Source organism: Ranitomeya variabilis, chromosome 3 (genome assembly GCF_051348905.1).
Source record: "Ranitomeya variabilis isolate aRanVar5 chromosome 3, aRanVar5.hap1, whole genome shotgun sequence".
NCBI lineage: Eukaryota > Metazoa > Chordata > Amphibia > Anura > Dendrobatidae > Ranitomeya > Ranitomeya variabilis.
Window position 1 is genome coordinate 181,690,622 of NC_135234.1, and position 19,859 is coordinate 181,710,480.

At 42.2% G+C, this 19,859-nt stretch overlaps 1 protein-coding gene across 3 annotated transcripts in view; it reads right to left on the bottom strand.

Moving 5' to 3' along the window:
* The window catches only part of ST7L (suppression of tumorigenicity 7 like), a 195,671-nt gene that overhangs the window by 88,831 nt on the left and 86,981 nt on the right, over positions 1-19,859 (bottom strand). For all 3 annotated transcript variants that reach the window (XM_077294908.1, XM_077294906.1, XM_077294907.1), the window contains exon 13: positions 17,597-17,689. In XM_077294908.1, the coding sequence (XP_077151023.1) occupies positions 17,597-17,689 (93 nt within the window). The remainder of the gene's footprint in view (positions 1-17,596; positions 17,690-19,859) is intronic.

The window sequence follows — 19,859 nt, forward strand, 5'->3', positions numbered from 1 at the left end:
TAGACAGCAATGCATTTTTTTGCCGCGAAAAAACGCATGCGTTTTTTCGCGGCAACAAAACGCCGCTAGAAATTACTACAGGTTGCATTTCTGCAAATGAACGCACGCGTCAAAAAACGCATGCGTTGCCGAAAACGCGTCAAAACGCATGCGTTTTTAATGTTAAGTATAGGAAAAAACGCATGCGTTTTTTGCGTTTTTTAGCGCTAAAACGCAGCTTACAAAACGCAAGTGTGAAACCAGCCTAACCCAGCAACACTGCAGTAACATCAGATTGCCAGCGAGGGAAAAACTGACATTAACCCCCGATAGTCCAAAAGGAAAAAAGTTTTGAACTGAGTGGAACCAGAGCTGCCACAAATCTAAAAATGGATCTTGACAGTAACTTATTTCTTTGGTTTCCTTCTGTTAACTATTGGTGGCGCTCCTGGCTATTTAAGTTCCTGAATTGTTGTTCCCATTGACAGCTAAAGTTCTAGATCTGACCCACATGTGTTTGTCTAATTTTTGTCCTGCTATTAGTTACCAGCTGTTTTGACCTTGGCCTGTACTCTGACCATTAAACTGCCTTAGGCCATTCTCACACGTCCAGATAATTCCGGTACCGGAGAAATCGGTAACGGAGTTATCCGTGTCCGTGTGCTCACGTGGCACATCAGTGTGGCACATCAGTGTGGCACACGTGCGGCAGCCGTGTGCCGCCCGTGTGCCGACTGAGGAGCACACGGACCATGCAGGAGACAGCGCTAGAGTTAAGCGCTGTCCCCTGCTTTTGGTGCTGAAGCCGTCATTCATTCCTTCTCCCCAGCAGCGTTCGCTGGAGAGAAGGAATGAAAAATCAATGTTTTTTTAATTTTTTGTTGTTAAAAATAAAGTTCGGACTCACCTCCCGCCTCCCACCCCCTGTGCGCCCACCCGTTTGCATTAAAATACTCACCCAGCTCCCGCGATACCTCCTCTCAGCGCCGCAGCTTGTCCTGTATGAGCAGTCACGTGGTACCGCTCATTACAGGGATGAATATGCGGCTCCACCCCATGGAAGCCCAGGCTACCATGCACAGAACCTGTGACAGTTATCACCTACTCAAAAGATAGATGAAATCTTGCTGGTTATGACCCACCCCCACACACACTGACCCCTAGAACAGGGCTCTGATCACATTGTCAGTATATGGTAGAACAGTGGCCACGGAGTCCTACAGACAATGATTGGTCACCCTTGAATTCCAACAGGGAATTCAGAGCTCCAACTATTTCCCCCCATTATCCCTCCTCCAATCAGCAAGTTATCACCTATTCTGGAATATTGGGAATAACTCATTAACACTACTACTGATCTTATTTGCAGACTTTTCTGCAACTTCACCTCTATGTATATATACTCACATACAGATGTACATATACTCATACATATGTATACATGACTTCGAGGTGCTAAAAAGTCAACATTTTATAGGTGGAAGGAATCTACGCTTGGTGGTTATATAAAAGATTATCCAAATTAAAATTGTGTTTTAGCAAGTTCTATATTCAGGTAAATAGGAATTTAATGAGACACCATTAATAAAACTAGCATTTCTTATACGATCTCAGTGGGTGACTTAATAAAACAATTTTGCTTTTCTCATTTACTGCACCAAGCACAAACTTAACAATTGCAGGTGTCATAAGGTCTGGGAATTTTTGGTAAGCCTCATTTTGTATCTAGTGCCAAATATATAAAACAGGTGTGCGTGAAACGTGTACACATATATTTAGGTCAGGCAGGGATAACAAAGACCCTTCATAGAAGAAGCAGTTATATGCTTAAACATTATTGCCATTGAATGCATTATGTGTGAGGACCTATAGATGGGACTGGCAAAATAAATACCTTTTCTTATAGCCATACTACGGAATTTAACTACCTACAGATACCACTGATGCATGTCAGATCTTAAAAAGGGAAATACCCTAAAGTGGACATGGAATATAACAGGGAAAACTCCTGTCAGAGTTTGACAGTGGCATTTAACTAGTTAATAGCCGCTGGCAGATCGAAATTCCGCCCTCGGCTATTACGGGCACATGTCAGCTGTTCAAAACAGCTGACATGTCCCGGGCTTTGAGGTGGGCTCACCTTCGGAGCCCATATCATAGCAGGGGATGCTGCCATCAGCGTAATAGTACGTCCGATGGCAGTAAAAGGGTTAAGACCACACTGCTGGCATGGTCTAAATAATAAGCCATTGTAGTTGGCAGACCCAGAGATCGTCATTTAACCTAGGGTTGCCATGACAGCAGCCAGCGATGATGTCGCGGGGGTGCTGATCGAACGGGAGCCGCCTCCTTCTCAATGCTATGATCACTATTGATCACAGCATTTAGAGGGTTATACAGCCGGGGGCGATAAGGAACCATTCCTGGCTGGGACAGCCAGGGCTTGGCTCTCACTTCAGCCGACCTCCCAGTGGCAATTGTACGGGGACCGCTCTTGCGCACACACAATTACCAGGACGTACCAGTACGTCTGCTTGCAGGAATACACCGGAAAGGGGTTAAAGGAATGGCAAATGCTACAATGTTACTACATAATATGTCTTTAGGCTAATATAATGTAATAAAACCGAAAATGAAAGAACCCAAACAAATGAGATCAAAATTTTCCAAAGCGATCTCGGAGTGCAATATAAGTATGTAGAGAGCTTAAAGGACATGTACAGTATTCCATATACATTTTTATTGTAAATTTGCTTCCTACAAAAAATTAGTTACTTTCTAGTTAGCTTTCATTAAAAATTATCTACCATTTTGCTGCTATAGAGTGTATAAGGCATTTATCTAGTAGAAAGTTCACAACTAGGTAAATGTTCGTAAGAAAATCAGTCAAAGCTCTGAAGGCTGTAACAACTCACATTGACTTTGAGGGGCCTATATGACAGGAAATACCCAAAAGTGACGCCATTCTAAAAATTGCACCCCTCAAGGTGCTTAAAAACACATTCAAGAAGTTTATTAACCCTTCAGGAGCTTCACAGGAATTTTTGGAATGTGGAAGGAAAAAATAAACATTTACTTTTCTTTCACAAAAATTTTCCTTTACTTTCGCAAGGGTAACAGGAGAAAATGGACCATACAATATGTTGTACAATTTCTCCTGAGCATGCCAATACCCCATATGTGGGGGAATTCTACTGTTTGGGCAAACGTCAGAGCACGGAAGGGAAGGAGCACCATTTGACTTTTTGAATATAAAATTTGCTGGAATAATTAGCGGATGCCATGTGGCGTTTGGAGAGCCCCTGATGTGCCTAAACAGTGGAAACCCCCAACAAGAGACACCATTTTGGAAACTAGACCCCTTTGGGAACTTATCTAGATGTGTATTGAAAACCTTGAACCCCCAGCTGCTTCAAAGAAGTTTATAACATTAAACCGTGAAAATAATTAAAAAATAATAATTACATTTTTCCAGCAAAAAAACTTTTTTTGCTCCAAATTTTGTATTTTCACAAGAGTTACAGGAGAAATTGTACCCCAAAAATTGTTTTGCAATTTCTCCAAAGTTCACCGATACCCCATGTGTGTTCAAAAACTACCTTTGAGGCAGAGTGCAAAGTTCAGAAGTGAATTAGCGCCATATTACAGTGCAGATTTTGAGGAACTGGTTGAGAGTGCCATGTAACATTGGCAGAGCCCCCTGAGGTGCCAGAAGAGCAGAACACCCCCCTCATAATGTGACCCCATATTACAAACTAAACCTCTCAATGAATTCATCTAGGGGTGCAGTGATTAGATTGACACCACGAGTGTGTCACATAATTTTATACCATTGGTAAGTGAAGAAAAAATTATTTACGTTTTTACCATCAAAATTGTGTTAGCCCCTAATTTTACATTTTCATACTGGGAAAATGGTAAAAATGGCACCAGAATTTGTCCCACGATTTCTGCTGAATGTAGAAATACCCCATATGTGGCTGTACAGGACTGCTGAGCCATACGGAGTCTACTCGGGAGGGAAGGAGCGCTATTTGCCCCCTGAAGCACAGATTTTTCTAGAATTGTTTGAAGACTCCATATATAGAGCCCATAAGTGCTAGAAAAGCAGAATCCCCCCTCAAGTGACCACATTTTGGAAATTATAACCCTTTAGGAATTTATCTACAGGTGTAGTGACGATTTTGACTCCATGGGTGTTTTCCAGAAACAAGCAGCAGTGGATGTTGCCGAGTGGAAATGTCAAACTTCTGTTGTAGTGACCAGTACGTTGCAGTCACCAGTACGTTACGCCCAGCTCATGTTTCTGGAGACACGCATCTGTAAGTTAGGCGGGATCTCATCACTACAGAAATGCCAAACATGTGGGCGCTAAATGTTGTTTAGGCACACTGGGGCTCAGGAGGGAGGAGGGGCATTTGGGCACTTGGATTTGGGAGCAGAAAAATTGCTGTATTTCTTCTGAGGGGTGAGGAGCCATAGCACTTTTCCAGAGCCTTTGTACTACCAGTAACGTGGAAGCCCCCTAAATTTCTTTTAACAGATGACAGACCTGAGTGGGGCTTATTTTTTTGTGTATTGAGTAGAAGTTTTTATTGTGAACATTTTACATAACATTTATCACATTTATCTAGAGCTCTACGCTGAGTACTTAAATCGGGGTTTCCATCTAAATCTCTGAGTGACGTGACAGATGAAACCCCCGATCTATTCACTATAATGAGGCAGCAGAGTTACTCTGGACTCCGTCTGGCCTCTGTTCAGCGGGGTCCTTTTTTTCCAGAAGTGCACAAAACTGTGGCCGACGGCACTTTTATGCAATCCTACAAAGACGGACACTGCCGGATCAGAGGTCAGACAGCGTCCACAGTGCCTTCATCTGCCTCATTATAGGGAATCTTCCGCCATAGGTTGCATTTCAGAGATTTACACGGAAACCCAGGGGTAAGCGCTCAGCGCAGGTTAAATGTGCACCAATCCTTACTGCAATCTTTGGGACGCAGAATGAAAAAAATCAACAGTATGTGAAGAATTGGTTTTATTTATTTTTTATGCCGGTCCTCGTGTGGTATAAGTAATTAAACGACTTTATTCTTCGGGTCGGTGCGATTACAGGGATACCAGATTTATATAGAACTAGCTGAAGAGCCCGGCGTTGCCTGGGCATAGTAAATACTGTATCTGTGGTTAGTTATAGCACCTCACTTCTCTTATTTTCCCATCACGCCTCTCATTTTCCCCATCACATCTTTCATTTTCCCTCTCACATCTCTCATTTTCTCCCTCACACCTCTCATTTTCCCCCTCACTCCTCTTATTTTCCCCCTCACTCCTCTCATTCCCCCCTAACACTTGTCATTTCGACCTCACATCTGTCATTTTCCGATCACTCCACTATTTTCCCTCACTACTCTCATTTTGCACTCACACCTTTTCATTTTCACCTCACACCTCTCATTTTCACCTCAGTATATACATGTTTGTCATCTCCCTTATATATAGTATACACCTGTATGTCATCTCCTGTATATAGTATATACCTGTATGTCATCTCCCCTGTATATAGTATATACCTGCTGTGTGTCATCTCCCCTGTATATAGTATATACCTGTATGTCATCTCCTCCTATATATAGTATATACCTGTATGTAATCTCCTCCTGTATATACTATATACCTGTAGGTAATCTGCTCCTGTATATACAGTTAGGTCCAGAAATATTTGGACAGAGACAACATTTTTCTCATTTTGGTTATAGACATTACCACAATTTAATTTTAAACAAAACAATTCAGATGCAGTTGAAGTTCAGACTTTCAGCTTTCATTTGAGGGTATCCACATTAAAATTGGATGAAGGGTTTAGGAGTTTCAGCTCCTTAACATGTGCCACCCTGTTTTTTTGAGGGACCAAAAGTAATTGGACAGATTCAATAATTTTAAATAAAATGTTCATTTCTAGTACTTGGTTGAAAACCCTTTGTTGGCAATGACTGCCTGAAGTCTTGAACTCATGGACATCACCAGACGCTGTGTTTCCTCCTTTTTGATGCTCTGCCAGGCCTTCACTGTGGTGGTTTTCAGTTGCTGTTTGTTTGTGGGCCTTTCTGTCTGAAGTTTAGTCTTTAATAAGTGAAATGCATGCTCAATTGGGTTGAGATCAGGTGACTGACTTGGCCATTCAAGAATATTCCACTTCTTTGCTTTAATAGACTCCTGGGTTGCTTTGGCTTCATGTTTTGGTCATTGTCCATCTGTAGTATGAAACGACGACCAATCAGTTTTGCTGCATTTGGCTGGATCTGAGCACACAGTATGGCTCTGAATACCTCAGAATTCATTTGGCTGCTTCTGTCCTGTGTCACATCATCAATAAACACTAGTCACCCAGTGCCACTGGCAGCCATGCATGGCCAAGCCATCACACTACCTCCACCGTGTTTTACAGATGATGTGGTATGCTTTGGATCATGAGCTGTACCAAGCCTTCACCATACTTTTCTCTTTCCATCATTCTGGTAGAGGTTGATCTTGGTTTCATCTGTCCAAAGAATGTTCTTCCTGAACTGTGCTGGCTTTTTTAGATGTTTTTTAGCCAAGTCCAGTCTAGCCTTTTTATTCTTGACACTTATGAGTGGCTTGCACCGTGCAGTGAACCCTCTGTATTTACTTTCATGCCGTCTTCTCTTTATGGTAGATTTGGATATTGATGCGCCTACCTCCTGGAGAGTGTTCTTCACTTGGTTGGCTGTTGTGAAGGGGTTTCTCTTCACCATGGAGGTTATTCTGCGATCACCCACCACTGTTGTCTTCCGTGGGCGCCCAGGTCTTTTGGCATTCATGAGTTCACCAGTGCTTTCTTTCCTTCTCAGGATGTACCAAACTGTACATTTTGCCACTCCGAATATTGTAGCAATTTCTCGGATGGGTTTTTTCTCTGTTTTCACAGCTTAAGAATGGCTTGTTTCACCTTCATGGAGAGCACTTTTGACCGCATGTTTACTTCATAGGAAAACCTTCCAAATGCAAGAACCACACCTCAAATCAACTCCAGGCCTTTTATCTGCTTAGTTGAGAATGACATAATGAAGGGATTGCCCACACCTGTCCATGAAATAGCCTTGGAGTCAATTGTCCAATTACTTTTGGTCCCTTGAAAAAACAGGGTGGCACAGGTTAAGGAGCTGAAACTCCTAAACTCTTCATCCAATTTTAATATGGATACCCTCAAATGAAAGCTGAAAGTCTGAACTTCAACTGCATCTGAATTGTTTTGTTTAAAATTAAATTGTGGTAATGTCTATAACCAAAATGAGAAAAATGTTGTCTCTGTCCAAATATTTCTGGACCTAACTGTAGTATATACCTGTGTGTCATCTCACCTATATATAGTATATATCTGTGTGTCATCTCCTCCTGTATATAGTATATACCTGTATGTCATCTCCTCCTATACATAGCATATACCTGTATGTCATCTCCTCCTGTATATACTATATACCTGTAGGTAATCTCCTGTATATAGTATATACCTGTGTGTCATCTCCTCCTGTATATAGTATATACCTGTATGTCATCTCCTCCTGTATGTAGTATGTACCTGTAGGTCATCTCCTCCTCTATATAGTATATACCTGTGTGTCATCTCTCCTGTATATAGTATATATCTGTGTGTCATCTCCTCCTGTATATAGTATATACCTGTGTGTCATCTCCCCTGTAAACAGTATATACCTGTGTGTCATCTCCTCCTGTATATAGTATATATCTGTATGTCATCTCCTCCTGTATTAGACCTCGTTCACACCTTATTTGGTCAGTATTTTTACCTCAGTATTTGTAAGCTAAATTGGCAGCCTGATAAATCAGCAGTATATATTAGCTCACACATACACATAATAGACTGGTCATGTGACTGATAGCTGCCGGATTCCTATATGGTACATTTGTTGCTCTTGTAGTTTGTCTGCTTATTAATCAGATTTTTATTTTTGAAGGATAATACCAGACTTGTGTGTGTTTTAGGGCGAGTTTCGTGTGTCAAGTTGTGTGTGTTGAGTTGCGTGTGGCGACATGCATGTAGCGACTTTTGTGAGATGAGTTTTGTGTGGCGACATGCGTGTAGCAACTTTTTGTGTGTCGAGTTGCATGTGACAGGTTAGTGTAGCAAGTTGTGTGCAGCAAGTTTTGCGCATGGCGAGTTTTGCGCGTGGCGAGTTTTATGTGTGGTGCCTTTTGAGTATGTGCATTTTTTTTGTGAGGCAACTTTTGCATGTGTTGCAACTTTTGTGCATGTGGCATTTTTTCCGCATGTGCAAGTTTTGCGTGTGGCGAGTTTTCCATGAGGTGAGTTTTGCACGTGTGGCGAGTTTTGCATGTGAAGAGTTTTGCGCGTGGCGAGTTTTGCGCGTGGCGAGTTTTGCGCGTGGCGAGTTTTGAGCGGCGACTTTTGTGTTTCGACTTTTATGTGGCGAGGTTGGTGTATGTGTGGTGAAATGTGCGCTGAGGGTGGTATATGTGTTCAAGCACGTGGTAGTGTGTGGCGCATTTTGTGTGTGTTCATATCCCCGTGGTGGTGTGGTGATTATCCCATGTCGGGGCCCCACCTTAGCAACTGTACAGTATATACTCTTTGGCGCCATCGCTCTCATTCTTTAAGTCCCCCTTGTTCACATCTGGCAGCTGTTAATTTGCCTCCAACACTTTTCCTTTCATTTTTTCCCCATTATGTAGATAGGGGCAAAATTGTTTGGTGAATTGGAAAGCGCGGGGTTAAAATTTCACCTCACAACATAGCTTTGACGCTCTCGGGGTCCAGACGTGTGACTGTGCAAAATTTTGTGCCTGTAGCTGCGACGCCTCCAACACTTTTCCTTTCACTTTTTCCCCATTATGTAGATAGGGGCAAAATTGTTTGGTCAATTGGAAAGTGCGGGGTTAAAATGTCACCTCACAACATAGCCTATGACGCTCTCGGGGTCCAGACGTGTGACTGTGCAAAATTTTGTGGCTGTAGCTGCGACGGTTCAGATGCCAATCCCGGAAATACACACACACACACACATTCAGCTTTATATATTAGATTTTTGTGTTTGGCTGCTGTCACACACTAAAAGACGCTTTTTATTGCGAAAACTAGTTTTTGCATCACATTTTGAGAGCCATAATTTTTCCATATTTTGGCTGACAGAATCAAGTTACGGCTTGTTTTTTGCAGGACCAGCTGACTTTTTATTGGTACCATTTTCGGGCATATGACATTTTTTGATCGCTTTCTATTCCGATTTTTGAGAGACAGAATGAACAAAAACCAGCAATTCAGCAATTTTAGTTTTTTTTATACCATTCTGCTTGTGGTAAAATTGGTAAAGTAGCTTTATTCTTCGGGTCAGTACAATTACAGCGATACCCAATTTATATCTTTTTTTTAATGTTTTGGGCGCTTTAAGGATTCTTTTACACTTACTGGGTCCCGTCCCGTTATTGCGAGCCTTTTTTGCGGGCCATATCGCCACATTTTTCACAGTCTGCCGCAATAACGGACGGCAAAAAACTTGCAGATCGCTGTTTTTCTGGTTTCCAATACTATTGAAAAAGTATTGGAAAAAAAATGGCGTTCCGCAAAACCGGAAGTCACGTTGCATCGCAAAAAGAAGCTTCCATTGTTTTTGCGGCCCCAGTGATTTTCAATGGGGCCGTGTCAGTAACCCGTGAAAAAGATCAAGCAGGCTCGATTTTTTTCCACGACCGTAGATACGGCCCTCACGGCCATACGGCACTCTGTGGAATTAATGCAGCCCGTTTTTGCGGCCCCATAGAAATCTATAGGGGTCGCAAAAATGGGCCGCAAAAACACGGCAAGTGTAAAAGAAGCCTTAGACAAAAAAAACTATAGAAAAAAAATTATTTTTGCATCGCTTTATTCTGAGAGCCATAACTTTCATTCATTTTTTTCTTTATTTTGGGATTTTGTAAAAAATATTTTAACACTTTTTAATATCGCTGATCTGATGTTCTGCAATGCATCTACACTGCAGAACATCAGAGCAGCGACTGAAAGGCACTTGGAAGCCACCTTCCCTGCAGGACTCGGAAGGATCCTGCAGTTATCTTGGGGCCAGGGGTCTCAATGGAGACCATCATGAGAACGCGATTGCATTGCGTTGTCTTGATGGAAGTGCGCAGGGAACTCATTACTTACGCAATGGTCCTCTATGTCACTGTCACTACTGACAGTGGCATCAGAAGGGTTAAACGCCATCGATCTGTGCTAGCACCAATCATGAGCGTTGCTGCAGTGTGTCAGCTCTCACACAGAACTGACACCCACTCACAATAGCTGCGGCGCTCAGCGTGAGACCATGCCATCGTACATGTACTGCTCTTTCCGGGAACGCAGCTCCTGCAGAGCAGTACATTTACGGCGCATGTCAGGAAGGGGTTAATGAAGCTCTCCCATCAATGTTTTTATCCTCTTAATATACAGTTGTGCTCAAAAGTTTACATACCCCGGGAGAATTTTGCTTTCTTGGCCTTTTTTCAGGCTTTTTGCCAAGAAAAGTGGGCAGCTTAACAATCTGAGAAAATAAAGAACCTCATCCACAACTACCACACAAGACTTCAAGCTGTCATTGATGTTAGAGGGGGCAACACACGGTATTAAGAAATGGGGTATGTAAACTTTTGATGAGGGTCATTTAGATGTTTTGGGTTATCATTATGATTTAAAAGGAGAAAACACAGTAGTCTGACAATAAATGGCTTCACCCAAGTACTAACCATGAGAGGAGAAAAAGTTTTGGCGTTATCATTCATATTCTTTGAAAAAAGGACAAGAAAGCAAAATTCTGCCGTGTTTGTAAACTTTTGAGGACAACTGTATTAAAATCATCATATTACATATACTGTAGCACTGTGTATTTACAATTGCTCATTTTGCCTTTCTACCCATTTAATTCTTCTCTTTTATCTGTTCTATGTAAAAACAGGAAGTCTCTTGTTCCTTCTTCAACTCCTGATTCAGCTGCTCTGCTTATCCCCATACCAGGGAGTTTTGCAGTGACTCATACAGGGAAAATTTACCTTCTGTTTCTACAAAATATTAGAAGGATTCAGCTAGTCAGTTTTTAATCACATCATGTCTTAGACAGAATGGAAAACAGAAGAATTAACCTGAGTAGAAAAGCAAAATGAGGAACTGTAAGTACATAGTGATATATAATATGATGACTGCAATATATTAAGAGGATATAAACTTTAATGGGAGTGCTCTTTTAACAGTATTCCAGTGTTAGACAGGGTTGTGGAGTCAGTGTCCATTTTGGAGGAGCCGGTATAAAATGAACAGACTACAAAAATATATAATAAATTAAGTAAAATAGTACAATGCAGTATATGCTGTAAATTTTTTCATAAGAATTTGGGAACTTTATGAAATGTCCTATAAATGTCTGTTCTGTTCCTGGTCTAAGGATCTCAGCTTTTAGTAGAGATGAATCTGTGCTGCACTTTATGTTCATGCTCAGTAGTGAGGCCGGGCTGTGGGGTCCGAGTTGGGAGTCAGGAAAATTGAAGAGTCAGAGTTGGAGGTTTGGCTTACTGACTCCACAGCCATGGTGTTAGACAAGGAGTCAAAAAATGGGAATTGGTTATACATAGATCAAATTGTGGATAAGGGAAAACATCTACAATCTGAGGCATGACAGAGAAAGCAAGCTAAAGTAAGAGAACATGAATAGGAAATCACCGCAGAAATGACGCTGTGCCGATACATGAGAGCCAGTGAAAACCGCAGCACCCTGGGCACACAAACCTCACATCCATCATGTATTACTGAGAGGGACACTCTCACAAGTTTAAAGGGAACCTGTCACCTCATTTTGCTGCTATAAACTGCGGCCACCGCCATTAGGGGCTTATCTACAGCATTCTGTAATGCTGTACATAAGTCCGAGATGTAACCTGAAAGAAAAGAAAAACAAGTTATATTATACTCACCTGGGGTTAGGGTCCGATGGGCGTCTCAGGTCCGGGTCCGGCGCCTCCCATATTCATGCGATGAAGTCCACTTCCTTGCTTCTGTTGTGGCTCCTGCGCAGGTGTACTTTATCTGCCCTATTGAGGGCAGCGTAAAGTACTTCAGTGCCGGGCCTCTCTGACCTTTCCCGGCGCCTGCGCCCTGCAGTACTTTGCTCTGCCCACAACAGGGCAAATCAGTACACCTGCGCAGGAGCCGCAACAGAAGGAAAAGGACGTTATCGCATGAAGATGGGAGGCGCTGGACCCAGACCTGCGACGCCCATCGGACCCAGACTGCACCAGACCGCCCCCCAGGTGAGTATAATCTAACTTGTTTTTCTTATCATTCAGGTTACATCTGGGGCTTATCTACAGCATTACGGAATGCTGTAGATAAGCCCCTAATGGCGGTGGCTGCAGTTTATAGTGGCAAAATGAGGTGACAGGTTCCTTTTAAGTCTGTAGCTAGGAGCAGGTTGCAAACTGCACATCAGGGGATCGAAAATTAATGAAGGAATGAAGATTGCAGACTGAACTTAGTATAATTTTTGTAACTCAAGTTAATCACTACCCCATCAACTTATCAATGACAATGATGTCCTTATCCTTTACTCCCTAAGGACCAAGCCAGAAAGGGTCTTAATAGCTGACCATTTTTTTCTTCATTTTTGCCTGTCCTCTTCAGCAGCCATAGCTTTTATATATATTTTTTTCACCGATGCAGATTTTTAGAGCTACATATTACGGGACATATTGTGTGATTTTTTTTTTTTTCATCGCTTGGTTTAATCTTCCCAGTGCGGGTTGAAAAATAAGAGAATCAATAACGCTAGTTACTATGGAAAACTACTTCTTTTTTTTTACCTTCACTAGTTTTCAGAAATGAGGAATCCACCAGCTAGATATAAATGGCAAGCAGACGTTTATGCAGGGCTTTAGAATAAATTCTACCTAGACAAATAAAGTGTCCATATTTCATGCTATTAATGTTTTCCTTTCTGCAGTGTTGGATCATAAATGTAATTGCTATAAAGTTCTACGAGATTCCATTCATTGCTATTATCGCAGGAGAATATCTTTTAACCGTTTACCTTACCATTTAAACAAGTGAATGCGAATCCAAAATGCACACAGAGCAAGTCGAGCATAAAAAAACAGAGCCACAGAAAATATACAAGAATTTACTCCTAAAAATAAATTACAAAAATGGCTGCAGATCTGTTTTTCATTTGTCCTCAGAGCAAAGCGTGAAAACATTTATTTATAAAGAAAAAACTTCATCCCCTGGTTTGGTCAATTGTATGTTTAAAATAAATCTGACTGTGAACATGTTTTAATGCAAACAAGTTGAAAATGTTTGGTTACTGAAGACAGATGTGCCCCGTGAGAACACTTGAGCAACTCAGCGCTGTAATGGGCAGGAGAGCTGTGGGTTTCACAACCAATTGTCCAATTACATGCTTACATGGGGAAATTGCCATTGAAACTGCTTATTACAGGCTTTTAAAAGAAAAAAAGTTATTTTTGCACTTTAATTTTTTTTCTATTGAGAATTAAAAACAATTCTAATTAGAAAGTCGGATATGCAATGAATTGAAAGTATTTGTAAAATAGGAAATAAATGCTTTCCGGCAGCAGCATCCCATCCAGAAAGTGAAGCTTTGGGGTCCCTCCACCCCCTGACTATCGGTTGTTATTACCAGGGAGAGCTGCTGGCAAGTCCAACACAGTGGCATTACATGGCAAATAGAAGAAAGTGAGATGCGAGGACAAATTCACAATAGCTAAATATATTCTATCAGCAAGGAAATATGTCACATTGACCTGTGTGGAAGAACACACCTATAGATTGAAAGTCAGGGCTGCTTCAGATGTCCGAGATAATCAGTCCGATGTCGGAATACGATGACCGGTCTGGCCGCCCAACTCCTGACCCAAGTGTGACAGCTTCATACAAATATATGAAGCTATGACTGACTGGTCAGGAGATGGGAGGCCAGACCGTGCACTGTATTCCGACATCGGACCGATTATCTCGGACATCTGACATAGCCCTTAAAGGGAATCTGTTAAGAGGTTTTTGCTACCTCATCCGAAAGCAGCATGATGCACACAAGGAGAAGCTGAATTAAATGATGTATCCATTAGATTACTGGGCGCAGCTGTTATGACACAATCTGAGCTTTTAGATTTAGAATGAAGCAGAGCTGAGAAAGCTAACCCCGCCCACATTAGGCACTCCATGTACAAAGTCCATAGAGAGCAAGCTGCTTATCACAGGGGCAATGTTAATCTCAACTGTGATAAATCCTTCACAGTAAGTATACAATAGCACACACTTTGACAAATGACACATCCCTGAAATCTTGGTTTCAGCCTCTATCTCTGTCTATAGCAGTCTTCAGATTACATAGCAAAGACCTGCTGACAGATTCCCTTTAAAGTTGGCTTACGTGCACCAATCTGAGGCATTAAATGACCACCATTCGGTAAATATTTACTGATCAGTGATCATTTAAAGGGAATCTGAGAGCAGCATAACATAGGGCAAAAAAGCCAGATTCCAGGGATGTATCACCTCAGCCACACCCTGACTGAAAGCTTCCTATGTACACTGTGAATTGTCAGCAAGCTGCTAATTAGTAGTTGGGGTGGGTATGCAGAGATTAGCCTGACTGCCTGGAACATGAGATGTAGTCCTGTAGTTAGTCTCCTGCTGACAAAATAGTGATTGTATTGAAACTACAACACTCAGTCTAATAAGTGATACATCCCTGTAATCAGGCTTTTGTGCCCCATATTACGATGCTTTTGGATAAATAGAAAAAATTGCTGACAGACTCCTTTCAATATGCTATTCACACAATAGAAAACATTTAACGAGCAACCTGTGAAAAATCGTTCAGTACACATAAGCTATTACAAATGATGGCTGCCAAGCAACATGACTTTTTGTGCAGCACAAAAAGTCATCACCTGATGAACAAGCATTTTGCTCCTTCATCATGTGATCGGCAGTGTGCTTACACTGGAAGATTATTATTATTATTTATTTATATAGCACCATTGATTCCATGGTGCTGTACATGAGAATGGGTTACATACAAATTACAGATATAACTTACAGAAATCAAACTAACAATGACAGACTGATACAGAGGGGAGAGGACCCTGCCCTTGCGAGCTTACATTCTACAGGATGGTGGGGAAGGAGACAATAGGTTGGGGGGTTGCAGGAGCTCCGGTGTTGGTGAGGCGGTAGCTTCGGTAGTGGTGAGGAGGCAGCGGGGTCAGTGCAGGCTGTAGGCTTTCCTGAAGTGGTGGGTTTTCATGTTCCGTCTGAAGGATCCGAATGTGGTTGTAAGGCTACGTTCACATTTGCGATGTGCGCCGCAGCGTCGGCGACGCAACGCACAACGCAAATGTGAACGCATGCACAACGCAGCGTTTTGTGACACATGCGTCCTTTTTTTGCTTGATTTTGGACGCACAAAAAATGCAACTTGCTGCGTCCTGTGAGCCCTGACGCGTGCGCCGCAGCGACGCATGCGTCACAAAACGCAAATGCAACGCATGTCCATGCGCCCCCATGTTAAACATAGGGGTGCATGACGCATGCGGCGACGCAGCAGCGCCCGACGCTGCGTCGCACAACGCTAATGTGAACGTAGCCATAGTCGGACGTGTTGGGGCAGAGAATTCCAGAGGATGGGGGATATTCTGGAGAAGTCTTGGAGGCGATTAAATGAGGAGCAAATAAGTGTGGAGGAGAGAAGGAGGTCTTGGGAGGACCGGAGATTACGTGAGGGAAAATATTGGGAGATTAGTTCAGAGATATATGTTGGAGACAGGTTATGGATGGCTTTGTAGGTTAGTATTAGTAATTTGATCTGGATACGCTGAGAGAATGGGAGCCAGTGAAGAGATTTGCAGAGGGGGGAAGCGAAGGAGTAGCGAGGGGAGAGATGAATTATTCGGGCAGCTGAGTTAAGGATGGACTGGAGAAATGCAAGGGTGCTAGCAGGGAGGCCATAGAAAAGGATGTTGCAGTAGTCGAGGCGGGAGATGATGAGGGCATGCACAAGCATATTAGTAGATTGAGGGTTGAGGAAAGGACGGATTCTAGAAAAATTTTTGAGCAGGAGGCGACAGGAGGTGGAAAGAGCTTGAATGTGCGGTTTGAAGGATAGGGCAGAGTCAAGGGTTACTCCGAGGCAGCGGACTTCCGATATGGGGGAAAGCGTGATGTCGTTAATTGCAATAGATAGGTCAGGTAAGTAAGATTATTAGGAAATGAGCAGTGTAAAGCACCTTTAGTCTGGCCCTACACTTTGGCTATCTATCTGTTGACCGTTCATTTAACTGGCAGCTATGCCTTCCATAATAATAATTATTATTTCTATAACGCCAACATAATCTGCAGCACATTACAATTCAGATGAGACATGTACAAACAACAGCAGACATTACAAAGTAGCACAATTCAACATATATCAAGAGGAGCGAGGGCCCTGCTCGCAAGCTTACAATCTATGAAACATACACATGCACTCGTGGCCAAGTGTACATATATTTTGAGTAGGGAAACAAAATAAAGGGACACTTTGGGCCCAATTCAGCACAGTGTTTTCACCAGCTTTCTGGTGTAAAACACCTTGAAAAACTCAAGATTGCACTATAAAAATTTTTACTTTTGGTGTTTTTACACAAGTTCCTGCCAAAATGGGTGTATCTTGGGCAAGACAGGGCATGAAAAACACCGCTCAACAAATTTATCAAAGTTTACAGTACATTAGTGCAGACCAGTCTCGGTGAATGGGCCCTTTTTCTCGCACTTCTCTCCCATCAGAACAAAGCCCATCAGAACAAAGCCTTACTGATGTGCTTTGGAAAAAAGCTGAGCGCCGCTCTGAAGTTAGCCTCTCCATCGCCTACATAGAACATGTAGGTGCAACACAGACATCTGAATGAGGTTGTATGGTCCATTTAACCTGCAAAATAATTGTGAATGATCGCTCTCTGGAATGCTCATTTCACAATCATTTTGAAGTATAATATAATCAAAGTGCTGATCACCCAATGAATAAGCAAAATGCTCGCTTGTCGGGTGAAATGATCTTTTGTGCTGCACAGAAGAGCATCGCTCACGGCTGCACATCATCCTTTGTAAACTGGACCTGCACTGTCGAGAACAATGACAGCCTATGAGCACCGAACAATTTATTCAACACCATTCTGTGTGTATTGTTAACTGCAGTCTGTGCAAACAGAAAGGTACGTTATTACAGATTGGTGGTGGTTTAGTGCCGCCAGTCATTTCATGCAAAGAGACCTTCACACATTAGATGGTCGGGCTGAAATCTGCAGTGTAGATGGGTCTCAGATATACTAACCAGCCTGCATGCTCTAATCCTGTATTGGTGCACATATTTTTAATATCTTAACTGCTTTTCTAATATCTTACATTTTTCTGTATCCTATTCAATATAGGTAGAAAGTAGCATCCTATTTTTAGATTTAATGTTATATAACAGCAATACACAAAATACTAGGGATCGGAGGGCAATACTAGTTTCATATAATCAACTCGATGTCTTACCTGGTAAGAGCTCTCTGTCAGCATTTTCAGTACACCCCGGATAAGGATAAAAAAGATGACCTTTTTCTAAGGGATATGGTAGAATCCTAAATGCTGAAGTAAAAGAAAAAATAGACTGGTATACAAGGACATACAGGAATGGTTATTACTCAATCTTGTCATCATTTGTAGTCATAATCTCATTACCTAGTCTGATAAAACACATAGCCCACAAAACCAAATCATACAATAAAGGATAAAGATGTTGAAGCCAAAAGAGGTGAAGTAGGAGCTGCTCCAGGGGGACCACATGACACCAATAAATGATTATTTGCATTCTGTATTTAGTAATTTAAATGGAATTTGGCATGTGTACAAACACAAATATATGGTTAATCTGCAGGTAAATATTGTGCCTGCCTTACCACAGTAGCGGCTACAGGGAGAAAAAGCAGTTACATCTTACCTGCAGCTGCTTGCTTCCAGTCATCAGCGCTTGCAGGGGGTGGTTATAGTCACTGTTTCCTATATTATGAGCGCGGCTACAATCACTGCCCAGCACATTGATTGACAGTCTGCTCTACAGTGTGTGTGTGCGTGTGTGTGCATGTGTGTGTAGCATGTGTGCAGAGCAGGCTGTCAATCAATGTGCTGGGGATTGATTACAGCTACGTTCATAGTGCAGTGAACAGTGGCTGCAATCGCTCACTGCACTGCTCCTATTACTGAAGGCGATCAGCCGCAGAGAGGACATTAGTTCATTTTCTCCCTGTAGCTGCTGCTCCTGTTTTCAGGCATGCATGATTTTAAAGCTCTATAGGTGCAGATTAACCATAAGTCTGCAGATATACAGCATTTCTGGATATAGCAAATTTCCTATAAAAATTAAACAGGATAATCAACACTAGTACAAATTTTTTACAGTGTTCACATGCAGACACAGGGTTTCCTTTTAAACAGCTAAATGAACAATTTCTAGCCTGGGCCAAAGTCCCACAATCATACATAATGATCATTCTACCACCTAATAGACTAATTCATGTACATTATAGCTGATTTGCCACCAGATTTCACAATGTAAATAGCAAACATAATTAAAAGGATTCTGTCACGCCTAAAATGGGATTTAAACTACTAAAACTTATCCTCATAAAAAATCCACACGTATTATAAATTTTGTTTCTTCGGTTGGAAAGGGAAGTGGTTTTATTTCATATGGAAATGTACAATCCTAGGTTCACCTTTTGGCGCGGTCAAGAGCTCAGTGCCCAATTTTGCCCCATCAATCAATATACAGCGCCGCTTGCCTTAGCTTAACTGACAGCGCTCAGTTGCCAACATCGAGTGCTGTCTGAACTGAATCCCCGACTCGATTCGTTCACACAAACACTGCAGGAGCAGAACAAGCACATGTACACATTGCCAGTGTGGGTCTCATCTCACCTACCTGCAGCGCCCCCACTCGCTGCACACAGTAACAAGCGACTTGGTGATGCTTACAAATAACAGCACATAGCTGGTAAATGGCAGTGTGCAGGTTACAAAAGTCTCCCTCTGCCCCACAGTTAAGAAAGCAGCTTGTGTACATATATACAATCTGTCCTGCCTATCTTGTCTCAAGCAGCATGGCACACTTTCAGATTCCACAGTACAGCTCTAAATAGCGGTCAAGACTAAAGGTACTGTCACACAGTGGCACTTTGGTCGCTACAACGGCACGATCCGTGACGTTCCAGCGATATAGTTACGATATCGCTGTGTCTGACACGATACTGCGATCAGGGACCCCGCTGAGAATCGTACGTCGTAGCAGATCGTTTGAAACTTTATTTCATCGTCAAGTGTCCCGCTGTGGCGGCATGATCGCAGCGTGTAACAAAGGTGTGCACGATATTCCCAATGTCCCGTATGACTTCTACATCGCAACTACGTCATGAAATTATCGCTCCAGCGCCGTGCATTGCAAAGTGTGACCGCAGTCTACGACGCTGGAGCGATAATCAAGCGACGCTGCAACGTCACGGATCGTGCCGTCAGAGCGATCAAAGTGCCACTGTGTGACAGTACCCTTAGTGTCAGCCGGCTGTGTGTTCTAGTGATGAAAATGATTACTGCCCAATTTATATAAATATAGTCATGGAAAATAAAATAAGAAAAGCAGCCTTTTTTTATTTTAGAAAGATTTGGTACAAAATACGCCACTTTCTCATTACAGCAACTTTTAAACTAGTAGCATAATTGAAATGTCACGGCATTTGCATTGTGTTATTACAAAACTATGAAA